The sequence below is a fragment of the Prionailurus viverrinus genome, chromosome D1 (assembly GCF_022837055.1).
Source record: "Prionailurus viverrinus isolate Anna chromosome D1, UM_Priviv_1.0, whole genome shotgun sequence".
Taxonomy (NCBI): domain Eukaryota; kingdom Metazoa; phylum Chordata; class Mammalia; order Carnivora; family Felidae; genus Prionailurus; species Prionailurus viverrinus.
The window spans coordinates 90,368,478-90,387,510 of NC_062570.1; the positions used below are offsets into that span (position 1 = coordinate 90,368,478).

The following is a 19,033-nucleotide window of genomic DNA, read 5'->3' on the forward strand; positions in this document are numbered from 1 at the left end:
AGCTCTTCCCTGGATATAGTACCATAACCCTGTCCTTCAGGGTTTTCATCTGCGGGGTAGGTTTTGTAATAGTACCTATCCGAAAGGGTGGCGACTAAACGTGTTACTTCCATCTAAAATATTTAGAGTCATGGCTTGCACATGGAGCTTGGGTAGTATCAGCTCTTAGGATTATTAGTTATGTTCATCCTCCGCCTGCACCCTGCATGGTCAAAACGAGTCCCTGTGTTTTTCCTTCTTTGCCTGTCATGCGCCAGGCACTCACATATTAAGCAAAGTTGAGGAAGCAGCCTTGAAAGTGGGGGGCAGGGCTAGTGTTGATCTTTTCTCTCGCTTCCCCCCATCTTCCTTTCTTCCTCCTTCCTGAATGCCCCTTGCCCCCCATGACAGCATAGCCCCCATGTATCTTGTCCCATCTTGGGTCACTGAGGCGGATTGAGTGAGTCACACCTTATCTTCTTTTCCTTTAATGTTTTATTTATTTTTGAGAGAGAGAGAGCACAAGTTGGGGAGGGGCAGAGAGAGAGGGAGACACAGAATCGGAAGCAGGCTCCGGGCTCCGAGCCGTCAGCACAGAGCCCAGCACGGGGTTCGAACCCACAAACTGTGAGATCATGACCTGAGCTGAAGTCAGACGCTTAACCGACTGAGTCACGAGGCACCTCTGAGTCACACCTTAATCTTAAATGAGGTTTTCATTCGGAAGGACGGGGGGAGGAAGGGGCCAAATCTTCGACTTTTTGGCAGTCTTCTCCCCACCCAGGTCTGCAGACACCTCATCCCGGCCCATCGTGGTGCTCTGTACACACTGGTTGTCCTGGAACCCCCATGGTTAGTGGCATATCCAGCGGGCTCTCACCTCCCAGCCCTGCCCCCTCTCTCCTCTCCAGGGCCAGGAGCTGACCATCCGCCAGATCTCTCTGCTGGGCTTCCGCGACCTGGTCCTGCTGAAGGTGAAGCCAGGCGACTTGCTGCTGGCCCGGTCCCAGCCGCCCTCATCCATTGTCCAGATGTTGCTCGTCCTGCAGGTGGGTGAGGCCCCGGTGGAGATGTGGCCACCTGGCCAAGGGAGGAAGAGACCCTGTGGGATGGCAGAGGGACCAAACAACTTGAACGTCTTAGCTTAGCTCGTATTCTTTAGTGTAGCTGTTCCTGGGCCTTAGCGCATTCGTTCCCTTGCTGTACCTCCACTGAGTGCCTGTGAGGCCCCTGGCACCGTGCTCCATGCTGGGATCCCAGTGGGGGCCAGAGAAGCAGGTCTTGTCATTCAGGAAGCGGCACCCTCCCCCCTTTCCTGCATGTCAGTGATCCATAAGTCACACGCGACCACAAGAGCCTGCTGTAGCTGAAGCCAGACCAGGAATTCCCCCGAAGGTTCCCGGGCAGGTGGGCACCCTAAGAGACTACAGCCAGAAGTGAGACCACGTCAGGCCCCAAAGCTGCCAGCCTTTCATCACTTACCAGTCTTGCCTTGTTTCTCTCTGCTGCTACCTCTCCTGGCCCTGCCCGGTGCCTCGTGGACTTGGTGTCTCTCCCTTTCTCCCTCCTTCTGCAGAATTGTATTCAGTACTTTGGTTTGCGCCTGACCAAACGTGGCATCCCACACACAACTCCCGTGTTTCCACCAAGAGCTGACCCAGATGGTTGTCTCTTAATCCCAGTTCTGAGTCAACAGTGGGAAGATGAGCTAATGCTACTGGCTGATTTCTGAATCAGATAATCAAAAACGACCACCTTATGAGGCGGACAGTGTTGTTATTCCCATTTTACAGATGAAAAAATGGAAACCCGGGAAGTGTGTGTTTGTCCAAGCTCCCTCAGCAAGAGGTGGTAAGATTCGGAGCTATGTACACTCAGGGGAAAGAATTGGATTTGTCTAGCTCTGGCTACATGACTCCCCTTTGCCAGTCAGCCATGACCTTGGGTCGAGTACCATAAACATGGCGTCAGGGAGCCCGATCCGATGGACGGGGGTGCATAATTCCCAAGAAACAGAGCTGCAGCCCAGGGACAGCCCCAGAAGATGGCAACTATGCCTCCACCTCTGTAACAAGTCCAGCTGCCACAGCATCAGGTCTGAGCCGTTCCCCAGGGCAGCCGGTTCCATCGTTGGTCAGGCTGGTGGTGACCCTGCTGCCCTCTTGGCAGGGGTAGAACAGCAGGCTTGGGGCCCTGGTCTTCCCCTCCCCCAGCTGCTGTTGCCTTCTGGCTGTCTAAGCTAGGCCATCCTTCTGGGCATTCTCCCCCTTTCCTGAAGTCAGAGGAGCAAGAGCTGCCTAATAGGACGAGGGGGTGCCTAAATGTCTGGAAAGCCAGCTCAGGCATGTTTATGGCAGGGAAGGAGAAGCGTGGGGGTCAGAAAGTGTGTGTGTGGGCTCATGTCTGGATGCATAAAGCAGAGCTTGCATCCCACGGAAAAAGTCTAGAAAATGAGCCCTTTAGGCTTCGGATAGGACAATTGGGAAAGAGGAGTTGGGCTTTCCCCCTCTTATTTCCATTTATAATATTTTAGGGATGACAGGTGTTCCTTTTTTGTTGTTGCTGTTTGTTCTTTTGGAGGGAGAACTGGGGTGGGGGTCCCCACCTGCTGACAGTAGACCAAAAAGGACCGTCTCTGTACTAATGAGAAACACCCACCACGTTCCCACATGGGACAACCCAAGAATCACATGAGAAAGCCGCCGTCATCCCCCCGAAGCCCCGTAGGGGTTAGCCTGCTTGCCTGGGAGATGCTTCCTTCATCCATCCTGGCCCCCAGTCCACACCGCTGTCTGTGAGTTTCCCGGTGGGATCTTAGGAGAGCAGCCCAGTCTGTACCCTGGCCTCCGGTCCTCCCACCTCCCCAGCCTCACCTGGAAACTGCGGCCACACCGGCACCCCCTTTGTGTCTCCCTACACAGCAGAGTCTTCCAGGGTCCACGGTCCCCTTCAGGCCAAGGCAGGTCTGTATGTTTGCTCCTCCCTCTTGTTCCTTCAGCACATAGCAGGCCCGGGGAAGGGTGAACAGAACACCCATTCCGCAAGTGATGGCACAGCCAGAAAGAGCCTGAGTAGGACTGACCCCAGGTCTCTGGCCTCACATCCCCTGACAGTGACCATCACGTAGTTGGGATTTGTCTCTTGGCGGACAGAAGTACAGTCGGAGAAACTCCATGGTCGTGACAGAGGTCTGGGAAGTTGGGCAAGGAAACAGTCCCCGTTTTCCTGTTTTCACAGATGAGGTGGAGATTCAGAGAGTTGGCCAACCAGCTTAAGGTCACGTCCTAATCTGTAAGATCTGGATCTGTCATCCAGTCCTCACCTCTTGCTACCTGCCCACCGAGCCGTGCCCAGCTACAACTGCCTGCCCTCCAGCAGTCCCCCCAGGGTCCTGGGAGATGCTACATAAGCTTCTAAGATGGTCCCCTTTAATGCTGGGCATTTGGCGTTATTTCCCCCAAGGGTCTCGTGGGACTAGTTCTGGCCCACGTTCTTCCTCACCCTGGGAGCTATAAAGCCCAGGGCTGGGAATGTGACAGTGACGAATCGGGATCTTTGGCCAGTCCAGGCCTGTCATCTTGAATAGCAGGATGGCAGCTGCTGGGTCTGAATGCACCTTGCAGGTTGCCGTGCCCTGGGATCATTCCAACTGCAGGAAATTTGGGTCCCAGTAGTTAGAATTGCTCCCTTCTCTCCCCAGACCCCCACTTTCCCCAGTGCCATGAGATCTGGGGCTGGCTTTTCCCTGCCTGACTCGTACAGAGAAAAGAGCCATTTCTCAGGCCTTCTCTCCCTTTTCCAGTGCTCTTCCAAAATGTCACTGAACAAACCTCTCCCTCCCCAAAATATGCAAGGGGCTCCAACTTCCCTGCTATGGGCTGTATGCTCCCAAGCTACTCCAGGGAGAGGCTGAACCAGCGGTTTTGACCACTAGGGAGATCTGGTTCCTCCTGGCAGGTACAGACAGGTTCTGAGATCATCCTAGAACAGTGCCTTCTGAGGGGTACCCGTGCAGTCACCCGGGGTCCCATGCCAAGCAGGGCCCTGTGCTTGGTTTAATTCTCTCCCACTGCCATCTTGAAATTCTTAATAATTTTTCAGTAACGGACCCCCACATTCTCATTTTGCACTGGGCCTTGCAAATACATAGCAGTCCGGCGGCCAGGCTGAGGGCTGTGTGCAAGCCAGGCTGTCCAGCAGCTACCCTGGGAGAAAACCATCCAGCTCCAAACCATGCACTTGTTAACCCATTTTCTTCCCACCTCTTGCCTCCTCTCCTTTCTCTGTTGCCCCTCTCTGTTTAGCGTTTATTAATCGTAGTGGGGGAAACACTTGGGTGGGGGGGCGGGGGAGGGAAGGCAGAGAAATAACAGAGAAATATCTCAGAGAAATATCCCTGAGATATAACAAGGAGGAAAAAAATGAAAAAGAAAAAAGTCTCCTCAGCTCCGAACACCAGTCGAGGTGGTTTTGGGGCTGAAACTGCTGCACTCTTGAGGCCTGGGTGGTTCCCGGGGAGCATTAACAAGGCTCCGCTCTCCCCTCTGTGGCCTTGAGGATTTCCTTCCCCAGTGAAGCAGGCCCTGTGCTTTCCCCCTTTGCTTCCGTGGCTTCGGCCCACGCTGAGGGGTATTAGAGCCCGGGGGGCATGAGAAACATCCTGCCTTCTTCCCACCGTCCCCTGTCCCCTGTCCCCTGCCAGTGCTAGGGAGTCTGAGTCCCACTCGTGTTTATTCTGCATCTCCTCCCTTCCCATCCTTCCCAGCCCCAGCCTCCAAGTCTTCTGTCCCCACAGCCCCCTTCTGCAACCTCCTTTGTGTTTCCTTAAGCCACTCCTTCCCTGTGACTGCCCCCAGCCATCCCTGTCTCCGTGGTGGGGGGAGCTGACAAGGGGCCAAGTCAGCCTGTGTGCAGGGGAGGCTCCACCCCACCCAGGCCTCCCCCACCTGTGGGATGGGCCCTTCCCGCTTCACCCCTCCACCATCTTTTCCTCTAATCCCTGAAAACTCCAGCACAGTGAGGAGTTTTTACTTTTTAGGTAAAGGTGATTGTCACATCAATTCCAATTTGAGAATTTGGTGGGACGTCCTCTTGGGCCGAGGGGAGCCCCCACGGAGCCTTTTCTCTCTGTCTTTCCGCAGTCCCTCAACACAGAGCAAGGCTTCGAGCCCTTTCCAGCAAGATATTGGATTCCCTAGGAGTCTACTGGTCTTCTAGAGAACCTTCGTCATGTTTTGTCTCCTTTTTGGTTTTGACCGTCGTCATGTGTTTTAGTTGGTGTTTGTTCAGGCTTAGCCCTGAGGACTCCTGTCCTTTTGGGCTTTTGAACTAACTCTTCTTCATCTTGGTGCCTAACATCTGTCTGGCTCCACAGTGAGTCTCCCTTTCTTCTACTGTTCTGGATTTTTCCATATTCTGTCCCCCTTTCTTTTCTAACCTCCTTAACAAGTGGCAGGCAGTAAGATGGGTTCAGAGCCAGACAGCCGGCATTCCAGTCCCAGGTTTTTGCCACTCACCAGCTGAGTGTTCCTGGGAAAGTTACTTGAGCTCTCTGGGTGCTACTTCCTCATCTGCAGAAGGTGGACGATGAGGGAGGGTCCCTGGCTCCTTGCGTTGTTAAGAGGACTCTGCTTTGGTCCGTGTAAAGTGCCTGCATTGTGGCAGTGGGGTGGGATTACATGGTTGGGACCAAAGTCCCACCTGCCCTGGACGGTTCTGATCCCTGTGACCCATGGCAAGTGACTCGGGCTTTAAGCCTCACTTTCCTTCATTCCAGCCACAGCGATGCCGCCTGCTGGTGTCACCACTTTGTATATAGTAGGAAGGCAATCAGGACTTGGTGGCTGAGTGCCAGCTGGCCCTGGCAACTTTTGACTGACCCTTGTCTCTCTTGGATGTTTATTTCCAGAGTGTTCACGAGCCCACAGGCCCAAGTGAGGGTTATTTGCAGCTGGAGGAACTGGTGAAGCAAGTGGTGTCTCCATTCCTCGGCATCAGTGAGGACCGCGGTGTCTCGGGTCCCGCGTTTATGTTGGGTAAGGGGCAAGGCTCTCGGGCTGCCGGGTGCTTTGGTGATAATGCTGCCAGCTCTGTTTTCCTGAGCCTGGATTATGTCCAAGCCCTTGGCTTCTGATGTGGGTCCGTGCAGATCTGTGCCTGGTAATCACTCGTGTGTCCTGCTGGCCTGTGTGGCCGTAAACCTCCCCGCCTGACGATGCCTCCCCAGGGACTGTGCCTCTGTGGTGTTGCTTGTCTGATCCGCATCTTTGATCAGTGGCTTTGATCTTCTCTGTGGGCCTGCAATACTTTTCCTGAATCTGATCACCAGAAACTATGCCTTATTACACACCCCACACACTCGAGTGCAGAAACCACCCGTGATGGATTTTCCCTTGAAAGCAGCTTGAAATGTGAAGCCAACTCATTTTATGTGCGGCCAGGGACAGATGAAATTGAGCTGCTGTCACCACCTCCTTGTCTGTAGGTACTGCCAGGGCCCACATGCCAAGGAAAGGGGCTCCTGGACTGGGGGACAAATCCTGTTGGTGGCTGTAAGGCTAGCATTAACGTCAGGCTCTGCACTTGGCACCCTGGAGAATCTCGAGGTGAACGGGATCTGTTCCTTCTCTCTGTGAAACCACAGTCCAGATGGGGAAATAGCCGTATAACAGGCTTATCATAAGACACATTCCTGTCACTCTTTGAAATGAAAGTCCCCCAAAGGCAGGAATTTTTCTATCCCCAGTGACTTTAATGGTGGTTGGCGATAGTAGGCACTCAAAAAATACTTAGTGGATGGACGACAGGCAGTTGCACCCCAAGGCAGGGCTGACTGGCGCCCGTACAGAGCTGCAGAGGTGAAAAGCGATTCCCTGAACTGGGAATCTTTTGCCTCCTCTCCTTGCTTTAATGGAATTGCAGCCGAGCGTCAAAGGAAAGGGCAGAGGAACAGCCTCCAGCCTGGCTCCTACCCCTTCCTGGGCCTCGCTACTGCAAGCAAAGCAGGGCTGGCTGCCAGTCTTCCTGGCCCCTTCGTGTGTTTTCTCTGGAGACACCAGCCTAGCCACAGCCACCGCACATCTGGGGTGCTGGCCCAGCCCGCCTGCCCAGTCCTTCCTCCGCCCTCTCTTCCACCCTCGCTCACTCACTCATTCCGCCCAGGGGCTGGCACGAGCCAGAGTAGCAATGGCGGCTGAGGGCAAACCTTCCCCTGCCTCTCTGGCCGTGAGCGGGGCGCCACGTTGCTACGCCCTCCCTGGAGCCCACCTTCTTACTTCAGCTCAGCCCACTGGCTTGCCGGCTCACCCACTTTGGGACGGGAGGATCCGGGTAGATGTCAGGACACCATCAGGTGAGCTGGGCCACGTCGGGGACTTTGCCATTGGCTGGGCCTAGAGCCAGGAACAGGGACAGATTTGGAAGTTTGCTCTGGGAGTACTTACTCCAAGAGGGGACACCTTTGGCTTCCCAGTTAGGATAATACATTCTCTTTTGTCAAAGTATAAAGCAAAGGCCTGAGGTTTTTTTGTTTTTTTGTTTTTTTTAACCAGGGACAATCCTTGTGTGGGGCATTGTCTCAGGAGGGACAGAAGGGGAAGAAAATGACTCTTATGGATTGTTTGATTATGATTATTTTAGCAAATGTATACTGAAACCTTACCCCTGGTACCTTAGGAGGTGCTGCAGGTATATCCATGAGTAAAACCGACCCATCTCTGCCCTGTGGTGCACAGGGTCCAGTGAGGAGGTCTCAGACAGTACATCATGACTCATTAATGAACGAGTTCTCTGAATGGGGGAAGTACATTGGCCACAGGGCCCAGGGCAGGGGCACTTCACCTGGACTGGGGGAACCAGGGGAGGCTCCCCAAAGGAAGTGATACCTGTGCTGAGTCCTGTAGGATGGATTTGAGGTAGTCTCCCTTCGCTGTTTGCTGAGCTATCCCAGGGAGAGGGAAAGATCTTTGGGAGGCCTTTGGGGTAGGGAGAGTGGTGAATGGGGCGGGGATGGGGGGAGGGGCTGGAGCATTTGAAAAACCAAGATACCGTCAGAGTTGCAAAGTGGCTGGTGGCCAGAGAAGGCACAGGCCACAGACTACATCCTGGGCATTATGCTGGGTGGGCTGGAGACCATCCCGCAGAGTGGGCACCATTGTTCCCACCTGAGGGTTCAGGTCACTTGGCTGTTGGAGCTGGGATTTGAAAGCCCCAGGTTGTTTGCACTTTACCGGTTATCCTACATGCTCCAGCCTCCCCCCGCCCCTGTCAGTTTCTAGAAGGTCATTGTGATTTTACTGAGGGACAGCTGAGGAGGTGATCCTTCCCCCTCATTCCTTAGCTCCTCAGGGCTCCGGGGCCAGACATTTCACCCCGAACCTCTGGATACTAAAAAGTTGACATGGCTACAATGGATCTCTTCCCCGTTGAGGACACCCCTTTGCCAGATAAAGTGAGGATTCTCTGTGCCTCGGTCTTCCCCTCGGTAAAACATGGAGACCATGACGTTTATCCTGCCCGAAGGAGAGGAGCGTGCAGACCACCAACTGAAGTGTGAAGCCACAGGAGGGCTTTGCCGTGGTCTGCTGGGGCGGCGGGGCGGCGGGGGGGGGGGGGGGGGGGTGGTGGTGAGGGGAGCAAAGGTGGGGCGGGGAAGGGGAAGGGGAGGGGGGGCATCCAGGGGTGAGGAGCGGTCGAGGGCAGCTGGAGCGCTCATCTCAAAAGCCACCACTTACCAGAAGGCCTGTCATGTTTCAGGTGCTGACCAGGCACTTGTCCTCTTTGCACAGCCCGCTGAGGGGTGGGGGAGTGCTGTGGTTGTCTCAGTCTCAGACTCCGGAAGAGACCTCCCCAGGGCTGCGTGGAGTCGATGACCAGAGACAGAGAAGCGGTTTCTCTCCAGGGGGCGCCCCTCATTGCCTGCGCCTGTCCAGGCACGTTTGACCCCACGGGGATTCTGGGGAAAGCTCTCTTCCTGTCAGCCAGGCCGATGGGGATGAGGAGCGAGCCTCACCCCCTGATATACGAGGCTTGGCAGAGAGAGGGAGAGGACTCTGAGGCTCGTGGGAGCAACTGTGTGCACCACGTGGCTCTCCTCCAAAGCAGTCCCTTTTCCAGAGCTGTGGGGAGGTGGAGGTGAGGAGTAAAATCTTTAAACAAAAACACAAACAAAACTGTTTTGTCCTACCTTTCTAGTTCCCCAAGTCTCCAAGCTGCTGCCCTGGCTGCCTCCTGGGGGGGGCCCCCAGCAAACACTCAGAACACTCAGCAGTGCTGTGTTTCTCTCACACAAAAGCCCTGGCCTCCCACAGATCTTCCTCCATTGTGTCTCCAGGGGAGGGCCCTTTTCCTCAAGACCCGTAACTTCTCCTCGTGACAAGCAGGCATTCATGGGCTTTCAGGTGCCTGGGCCTGGAGAGGGACGTCCACAATGGGCTTGGCGTACAGAGGGCACAATACCCGCATTATGGCGGCCACTCCTTCGAGCCTGGGAGATCAAAGGCCTGGGAACGGAGTCCCCCACAAAGGGCCCAAGGACCGCCTCATCCAGGCTTTGCTTCTCTGGGGTTTGAAAGGAACTGCCATTGCTGGCTCCGGTGTAGGGGGATGAATGCCAGAGCTCAGTGGGGCGCCTGGGGAGTGATGAAGGCAGAAAGGCTCCCCTTGCCCCACCCCGTGTGAAAGGCAGGAGGAGGAGGAGGAGGAGGAGGAGGAGGTCTGGAGGTGGGTGCCTGCCCAGGTGGCAGGACACGGCTCCTCTCCCAGCTCAAAGGGTACCCTTGCAAGGGAAGGACCCATTTCAGCCCCCGAGGGGTGACCACAGCTTAATCAGCCTCTTAAAGGGAGATTTTCTTCTCTGAGTGGCAGGGCCTGACTTTCCCTGGTACAAATGAGAAGGCCGGGAAGATGATAGGCAACAACAGTGTGGGTAGCTGTCTCAGCTCCAGCCTGGCCTGTGGTCTGACCCCACTGGGGCCGCAGCTGACGTGCTTGTCTGAGGTTGACTCTGGAGTCTGGTGGGAGCTTATCGAGGAAACGCTGTCTGCCCCGGGGGACTCGGCACAGCCCAGCGGCCCCTGTGGTCTCCACTCTGCCCACACCCAGTCTTGGGAACCAAAACACTCCACCCAGCAGGCAGAAGGAAGAGTCCTAGGCCTCTCCCGTGAGTCATCAGCAGGGAACAGCCATAAGGAGAGAGGCAAGGCCAGAAGGAGCGGGGCCTCAGAAACCACAAGGGCTGCGCTTTGGCTGTGTGGCCTAGAGTCAGTTACTTGATGTCTCTGAGCTGCAGAGAGCTGAGCACAGAGAAGGAAGATGCCACCCTGTCTCAGGGCAGGGCCCAGGCGGAGCTGCTACCTGCTATGATACAGTCCCCAGCTAGAGGCAGCCTGGCCCCCTTGGAATGCCTCCAGATGAGAAATTGTATGTGCCTCTCCCCGGACCGCATCCCGACCCTTGCCATGCTGCATAGTCATGCCTGATGATTTGTCAGTCTCCCCCTTAGACTGTTAGCTCGTCGAGGGCAGGGAACGTGTGGTTCCTCTTGTACCCCAGGCCCTGGCGTAGGTGTCTGCTCTGAGTGTGTGAGTGAATGTCTGGGTTCCATCCGTCAGTCACTCTGGAGCAAGCCCATCCGAAATGACTCCTCTTCAAGACTTCTCCTCCTCTGACTCCTCAGAGAGCTCCTGCCTGTACCTCTGCCCTGTCATTCGTTGACCTTGTTCGTTTTTTTTTTTTATTCCAGTAGAGTTAGCATGCAGTGTTACATTAGTTTTAAGTGTACAATACAGTGATTCAACAATTCCATACTTGACCTGGGTTTTTTTGTTTGTTTTTTTTTTTTTTTAACGTTTATTCATTTTTTGATAGAGACAGAGCGTGAGTGGGGGAGGGGCAGAGAGAGAGGGAGACACAGAATCCGAAGCAGGCTCCAGGCTCTGGACTGACAGCACAGAGCCCGACACGGGGCTCGAACTCACGGACCGTGAGATCATGACCCCAGCTGAAGTCGGACGCTTAACCGACTGAGCCACCCAGGTGCCCCCACTTGTTGATCTGGTTTTAACAGGTACTTGTGTGTAGGCTTCCCAGTGGGCATGCAGGAGCTCTGCCTTGAGGCCTGGGCTTGAATCCGGATTACACCGCTGACTGGCTGGAAAGTTATTTCACATCTTCACTTCAGGTTCCTTTTCTACAAAATGGTCAGAAGATGACCATGTCGGTGAGGCACCTCTTTTTTGATACAGTATGTGGCACGTACTAGATGCTCATTGACCCAGCCCCCCACCACATACATGCACATGTGCGCACACACACACACACGTGCACTGGGCTCGGGCCCCTGAGGCGGGCCCCATGTCAGATTCACATTTCTCCCTGCCAGCAGTGACCACAGTGTTTTGCATGTTGCAGTTCAGAGCGTTTGGGGCAGGAGAGGGCAGATGTCATGGAGACCAGACCCCCTCCTCCATGTTGGCCACCCTCACTGTGGCTCCAGCTTGCAGCAGCAGCTAAAGTGGCCTCTCTTGTCTCTTCTGCCTGTTAACCCCAACCCCCCCCCCCCCCGCCCCCAGGACTTTGGGCTTCTTGGCTAACAATGTGGGAGAGAGACGGAGAACATCCAGGCACCCATCTGAAACACCCTTCCTGGATCATTCTACTGGAGTAGGGCCCCTGGAAACGATCAAACAATCCTCATTTCCTCCAGAGATGCTGTGTGTGTCCCCCATCTATCCCCCATGCCCTCAACTTACCCTGTGTCCTGGGCCCAGCCCAGCCTTTGCTCTAGCTCTTTCCCCTTCCTGGATCTGTGTGTAGTAAATGCTCACCAAACAGTCTAGCCCAATCTCCTGCCCAGCTGGTTGAAGGTTTGGGCCACAACGCAGATCTTTGCAACTGCCGGTCGTAGGTGCTTGTTTCTAATAGCAGGGGACGAATGGATGGTTTTCAGGGGCATTTTTTAAAGGATGTTCTTTAATGGGATCCTTGCTTCTTGGTCGCTCTTTGCCACCTCATCTCTCCTTTTCATTCTTCCCCAAAGAGAAAGGCCGCTGAACTAGCCTCTCCCAGCCAGTAGCAGCCTCTTATTTGGCACCTCAGGGGACAGTGTTTTCTATTACCTGGCATCAGAGGGTGGGGGTGTGGGGGGTGTCAGGCAGCAGTGGAACCCTGAGACACAATAGCACGCAGTTGGGAAAGTCTGGGCATGGCAGTTGAGAACCTGTGAGAGTTGGGCTGAGCCTCAGTCTTCCTCATCTGAACAATGGGAATAATGAGAGTAGCCTTGGTGTTTCAAAGGGAGATTGGGACTCAGCAGTGAGAAAGTGGATGGGAACACAGTAAAATTCTACATATTACTTGGGTCTTGTGAAATAATTAGTTACCTGCCAAAGATTTCCTGTTGGGCTCAGAGCCAGCAGACTTGGTGACTCCAACCTAGGGCTTAAGATTTCATTCTCTTGTTGCTGCCTGTGCATATATGTGTATATAAGGACATGCAGAACCGTCCAGTGACAGGGGTCGCGGAGAGCTTTGCAGGGGACATGCCCCGTCTCACTGTGATGCCCGTCTAGGAGCATGAGCTCCGGAAGTGACGACAGTGTGCGTCTGGGCCCTCCAGACCCACAGGAAGAGCCAAGAGTAAACTAAAGCAGAGTGGGCCGTGTGTCCCCCAAGGACAGTCTCTGAGCAGCACTGTTTGCTTTCTCTTTAGGGACTAAGTCTTCCCCTATGATCCTGCCAGTGTTCAGGAATAGCAGCCCTGTCACACTTCTCCATTGCAGCCTGCTGCATCCCCCTGCTGAGAGAGGGTGCTTTTGGGGGGGCCTTCAGGGTCTCAAGGACGTGGGAGCTGTGGAAAGTCGTGATGGGAAAATGGGGTGGGTGGCTGGAAAGATGGGAGAAGTATGCCCGGTAGAAAGAGAGAGGCTGAACAGAACCCACTTGGTCCTCAGCCCTCCATTCTCAGTCCTGTCTCTCGCTGTGGTCCTTCATCCCACTCGTCATCCCACTCACATACAGATGTGAGAGAAGAGATGGGCTGCCTCTCCAGGAGCGTGGGGAGGAGACCTCCCTGACACGGAGGGGATGTAGGTTTGTCGTGATCCTGGCTTTCCTCACTTCTGGGCCCTCGGGCTCCAACCCTGCATAACTCCTGCGGGGTGCATCTTCCTGGAGCACAGCCCCCATCCTGCGCCGTATCCCCGGGCTTGTCTGATCACTGATGGTTCCATCTGGCTTTCAGGGGCCCTCCTGCAGGACCAAGGGCCATCCGCCTGCTTGTGCACGTCCCCACTGTTTCATGCATACAGTGTTCGGTCAGGCTGGGGCCCGGTGGCGCACCTGTCTCGGCACCTTGCTCGGGCTGTTCCCACTGCTCAGAATGCTGTCACTCCTCCCTTCTGGGAGCTCTGCTACTCTGAAGACCGGCTCCGGGCTACATCCGCCCTGACACATGGATACACTTGTCCCTGCCTCTGAAGCCCATGCACTTGGCTTGTCCTTCCTTCTCTGGTGGTACTCAGCCTATTGTAGTTACGTGCATGTTGTGTGGGTGTCCGGGAAGAGCAGTGTCTGCAGGGAGGCCACCCTTAACTCCCCGCTGTACTGCGTTCTAGCGATGCGCACGTCGGTAAGTCATCACCTCTCTGATACTCCCGTTTTCTCATCTGTAAAGTGGGAGCCAATAAACCTATCATGACTTAAGCTCAGTTTTTAGGAGTCAAAAGATGAGTGCATGTCAAGGCCTAGCGTAGTTTCTAGAATGTGGGGAGCAGTGGTTTGGTGATGATTCATGTCCAGCCCTCCTCTGTGTGTCTGGCTCCACGAGGCCATCCGTGGAGCCCAGCCCGTTCTTTGATGGTGCCAGAGGCTGTTGGAAGCGAGTAGGACGTGAACAGCACATAGGTCTCGGGCCAGTGGCCTGGTGGGAGGGGAGTGCTGTAGCCCTGGTCAAGATGATTTGGAGGACGTCCCATTCCCTAGCTTTAATAGCCGAGGCCCCCTCGGGTAAGCTGGACCTTAAGCTCCTGGGGCCTTTTCCACTTCATCTGCTGACACTGGGGAGGCCACTTCCTGCTCCACAGAGCTGGGCGTTTTCTTGTAGAAGCTGGTCCAGCCTGTGCCCAGGACTTTGGAGGAGACCGGTTGAAAGGAGATTTAGGGCAAATGCAGTGAAGTTCAGGCAGCAGCTGAGAAGGAGGGAAGATCCCCTTGAAGCTAGTCTGTCCCGGAAAGCCCTTTGGCGACCCCTACTACGGTGGGAATGTCGGCGGGGCAGTGTCGGGCGCACGCAGGTAAGGCTGGGAGGGAAGCAGGCAGACCTTTCTGGTTCCTCCCTTGCATCCAGCCAAACTGTGCCTGAAGCTACTCCTGAAGGTGGAGCCACCACCTCCCTCTTCCCCCAAATTGATGAGTAGGCGCGGTTGGCCCTGTGTCCCTGGCAGTTACCGCCCTTGCTGGTTTTTGTCTTGCAGCCAGACGTCCCTCCAGGGTCCGGCCCAAGGTGGCTGTCCTGAACTACGCCTCCCCAACGGCCACCGTCAGCCGGCCGCCGAATGAGACGGCTCTGACCCCTCTGACGGAGCAAGAGGGGGAGGCCTACCTGGAGAAGTGTGGCAGCGTCCGAAGGCACACGGTGGCCAACGCCCACTCAGACATCCAGCTGCTGGCCATGGCCACCATGATGCACTCAGGCTTAGGCGAGGAGCCTGGCGGTGAGGACAAGTGCCTGCTCCTGCCGCCCAGCTTCTCCCCACCCCACCGACAGTGCTCCAGTGAGCCCAACATCACCGACAGCCCTGATGAGCTGGAGGAGGTGACAGGGGGCAGCCAGGGGGACTCTGAGCTGAACTGTGCTTCCCTCGGCTGAATGCCCGCCTCTGGGACTTCCCAGCTCCGGCCTGGTCACCGACACGAGGACCGCCCCATCCCCAGGGGCTCACCAAGGGGCTCTTCCTGCGGGTGACGCTGCCCGTGTCAGGCCTAGCCCAAGTGCCCTAGTGGAAATCCCGGGTGTGAACCTCTCTGTTTTTGTGACTGTGACCATCTCTTTGCAGCCACACAGACCCAACTGCCTAATGTTCCCTTTCTGCTTGCCTGACTCCAGACCCCCCCCCCCCGGGATTTTCTCCCAGATAGTGGACTGTCCGACGCTCCCAATGATGCAGCCCAGGGCCCCCCTGGCGTTATGATAGCAGGAGGTCAGCTGAGCCACACACAAAGCCAGCGAGGATGCGTCGGCCTCTGGAGTTCCCTGTTAGGTTCTTGTGACATGGGGCTCACAGGTGAGAACAGGTAGTGGAGGGGTGTCCTTCCCACCTATTCTGTGGGGAGTGGAAGGAGGCAGCAGCCCGACCAAGCATGACTCTGGGAGTGTACCTTCCTTATTTTAGTTTCACAATTACTGGAAAGAGTTGCCCCCCTCACGCGGGTGAGGGCCATTCTCACCCGTATCCAGATCCTACCTGCCACCTTTTGCCTTTTGGCCCAGGAGGGCTTCGGGGCTGGGGAAGTCCCCTCTTTGACAAAGCCTCAGCATTTCCCTCTCAGGCCTCCCCACCAAGCTCAAGGAACTAACCTCCTGGGTGGCGTAGCTGGTGCCTTCATTCCTCTTTCATTTCAGACACTGACCATTTTCCTGTTGTGGGTGAGGGGCCAGCTGATAAGCAACCAATTAGTCTGTTCCTGGATTTGACTTGAATTTTGTAAATGTGCATCGTTTCAAAAGGAAGTGTTTGCAAATATTTGCACGTAGGATCTTGCACTGCTCATTTCCAGTGGGGTGTGTCCTCAAACTAGAAAATAGCCCCCCTAGGAAAGGAGCCTGGAAGTTGTTCAGGGCGCAGGGGATCCGTGGTGGGCAGGGCTCATCAGCTGCTGAGCGCCGGAAGCCACTGGACTTGAATCCAGAACGGCCTGTGTTTGTGAGTGTCACGGTCGACAGCACTGAGGCTGGGAGCCTCACTTTGCCTCGTGAGCAGAGGGTGGCAGCAAATGGAATGTCTCAATGCTTCACCATAGAGGGAGATGGGGGAAATGTGGGCAGGACCTTTTGGAGAGATGTTCATTCCCTGTGATTAAAGAAATGCCAGAAGTGCCTGGAATTTCTAACATCTGAGCTCTCAAAATGCTATTTGGGGCAGCAGGCTTTGGTACTGTGCTGAATCCTTAACACTGCTCCCCCAGGTCTGGGCTTTTGATCCACCTAGAACCCCTGTTCTTCTCTTTGTATCTGCCTGTTGGCCTCACTGATAACACATCCTGGAAAGCGAGGAGGATCCCCTGAACCCTTCTGGCACCTTTTAGGTGTGCTGTTGGTCTTTGGAAACTGTTTATGAAATCTCAGAGACAGGAGCCAGCTTGGCCTCCAATATGGCAGGAGGAGGCTGGGAGAGGACGAGGACAGTGTAAGCTGCCAGCAGGGGAAGAGGCCTTCTAAGCACATCGAAGCCTTGATGGCACATCCCTTCTGGGTGAAGATCTGGAACGTGACCAGAGTCATGCTTTTTTGATGGCTTCTGATTTGGAAACTTTAAGAAGTTGTCTCATTTTTATTCTTCTAAGAGAGGGTGGAAGAGAAGTGTCCAAAAGAAGTCTTCTGAGAATTTCAAACAAAAAATTATCTCTGTGTATGTGTTGGATAAAGTCCACAAATTGACTAACGTGCGTTAGCAAATAGAACGTCAGTAAGTAACAACATGAGATTTATTTAACTGATGGTGTGTGTCCTTACTGGTACACTTGGCACTTGGGACTAGTATTTATTGATCCAGGCAAGGTAATTAATCAGGCTTGGGTTTGCTTTTTAGTTTACAACGTTCAAGATCTATATGCTTTTAAATGCCTTGTCCGTATACTAAATGCCCCTGATGAGGACAGCAGTCATCAGTTAAACATGTCAGCTCTTAGGATGAGAATGGGAGTGTCAGTCCAGACCCACTGTACTTACTTGCTGATGACTGTTAGCCAGTTTACAACTTCACCTTTGATGTACCTGCCTGATCTCGTACTGTAAATATTTCAGCCTACACACACCATTTTGTTGATGCTTATGGGCATTTTAGCCATCTGAGCTACGGCAAGAGTGATGGCTGTGTTTGCAACCACTTTTTTGCCCCTTTAGAAGATGAAGCTAGAATCTTCCAGTGGCTGAGTTCTAATGACAGGAAGCTAACACGACTCGGAGCTCTGAGTGAGCTCACAAACCAAAAACCTTTCATGTTGCCTGTTTCCAAAATAGATTCAATAAACGTCATTTTGTACACGTCCTCCCTGTCCCCATGCTGTGTGGCCGGACTGAATCTGCAAGCGCCACCGCCCCCAGCTCTTCATGCATCCTGTCCTCACGCTCTCTGTGCCGGCTTCCACTCCAGGATTAGGCAGCAGCCTGACCTCAGCCAGTGTCCCCTGGGTTTTGTTTGCCGTCCTCAGCTGGATCGGCAAGTCATTTCCTGGAGGGGCGGCCTGTCTGCGGAGCTTGGAAAACACTGAACAAAGTCTGGGAAGGCAAGGCCTCTTCTAAAACCAGTTTGGGCTCTTCCCGAGCCTTTAACCTGGAGGGGGACACTTAACCGTGTCTGTTCACGGACTCTCTCGTCATATGCTCCCCTCCGATCTGTTTGGCAGAGGGAATCCATAATATTTTACTCTCTGCATGTGTTTTCCTAGGAGGGCTGGGGCAGAGTTGGACTGAGATTGAAGGCTGACTAGTAAGAGCATTCAAAGAGGTGGGACCTGAGCTGAGCATCCCGGGGGAGGGTGGGGGGTTGGGGCTGGGGGGGAGCGCATGTACATTTGTGTTGAGCCTTCAGAGGCTATGTGTGATGGAGCATAACCTCCATCTTGAGATGTCATGGGCACTGTCTCCACTGCCTGCCTGTCCCAGCAGGAGAAGGGCCACCACAGAGTGTGCTGGGGACCCTACAAAGATGAGACTGTAGTGGGCGGGCAGGTGCCTTGGCCCAGACTCCCACGCCAACCATGATTCTGGAGTCTCTTGCTCCAACCTTTCTCTGATTTCTAATCTTATTTGCTTGTCAAGCCTTCATCCTCCCCCGTCTGGACTCCTCCAACTGGGTACTCGCTGTATCTGTCTCCAGATTCCATCTCTCCTCATGCACGTCCCCAGCAGATTTTTCTAAAACGTAGTTAAAACTTCTCCCTGGCTTCCAATAAAATCCACACACTGGAACGTGACTTTAAAGTCCTTCCCAAGCTGGCCCTCCTCTGCCTTCCCGGCCTCCTTTGCTGCCCCCGACTCCCTCCCTGTGAGGCATCAGTCTCACTGGATGGTTCGTTGTCTTGGAAGGCATCCTCCACGTGCATGACCCCACCTTGTTCCTGCTGCCCCCACACCCCCGGCGCCCTGCCCACTGCTTCTCTGGGTAGACACTTCTGCCTCTACATGTGCAGGTGCCTCCCCAGGAAGGCAAGGATACGCAGGACTTGTGTTTGCATGCCTAGGGCTTAGCAATACAGAGAAAGTTCTAAGTCAGGTGCACTGGACAGTGAGAAGGTGGTAATTCTGACCGCCACTCCTTCCCTCCCATGTATTCGTACAGAAGACCTTCATCCCCTTTCCTTTCTCTGTAGGCAGAGACCTTCCCCATGCCGCTCTCTAGAACCATGTTCCAGCTGAGGCTACGTGGCCCGGTGACCCGTGGACGCCACTGGGGGCCAGGACCAGGCCCTTCCCTGCGGCCCCTCCCCTTCCTGCTCCAGCCGGTGGCTGCCGGTCCCTGTGGAGCTCTCAGACCCTGTCCATCAGGCTGCTGCTTTGCTCCTGAGCCAGCTGCTTCCTTCCTCGCCAGTCCCCTTTCTGTCTGTGGTGAGAGATTCCTTCAGGGCCTGAAACGTGTGCTTATTGTTGGCGGGAGGCCATCTCTTTGAAGTTCTCCTGCCAAGAAGTGAGCGGGAGTATTCCTGGCCCGTGTGCTCAGGCAAGGACCTCCCGGCCCTAACCCAAGAAAAGCCCAACACGAGGGAGCTTCAGACTCTGCCCCGGTGTGCCAAGCACTATGCTGATCCCCATAACAACTGTGCGCGGCAGGTATCTCCC

The 19,033-nt window shown here is 54.7% G+C and overlaps 1 protein-coding gene across 6 annotated transcripts in view; it reads left to right on the forward strand.

Annotated features, from left to right (window-relative positions):
* PRR5L (proline rich 5 like) overlaps positions 1-17,713 on the forward strand; it is a 73,855-nt gene extending 56,142 nt beyond the window's left edge. For 4 of the 6 annotated variants that reach the window (XM_047878828.1, XM_047878832.1, XM_047878830.1 and 1 more), the window contains exons 7-9: positions 891-1,028; positions 5,888-6,014; positions 14,451-17,713. In XM_047878828.1, coding sequence (XP_047734784.1) covers positions 891-1,028; positions 5,888-6,014; positions 14,451-14,845 — 660 coding nt within the window. In that variant the 3' untranslated portion in view covers positions 14,846-17,713. The remainder of the gene's footprint in view (positions 1-890; positions 1,029-5,887; positions 6,015-14,450) is intronic. The other 2 variants (XM_047878833.1, XM_047878834.1) reach the window with 2 other exon arrangements.
* Positions 17,714-19,033: the final 1,320 nt, after the last annotated feature.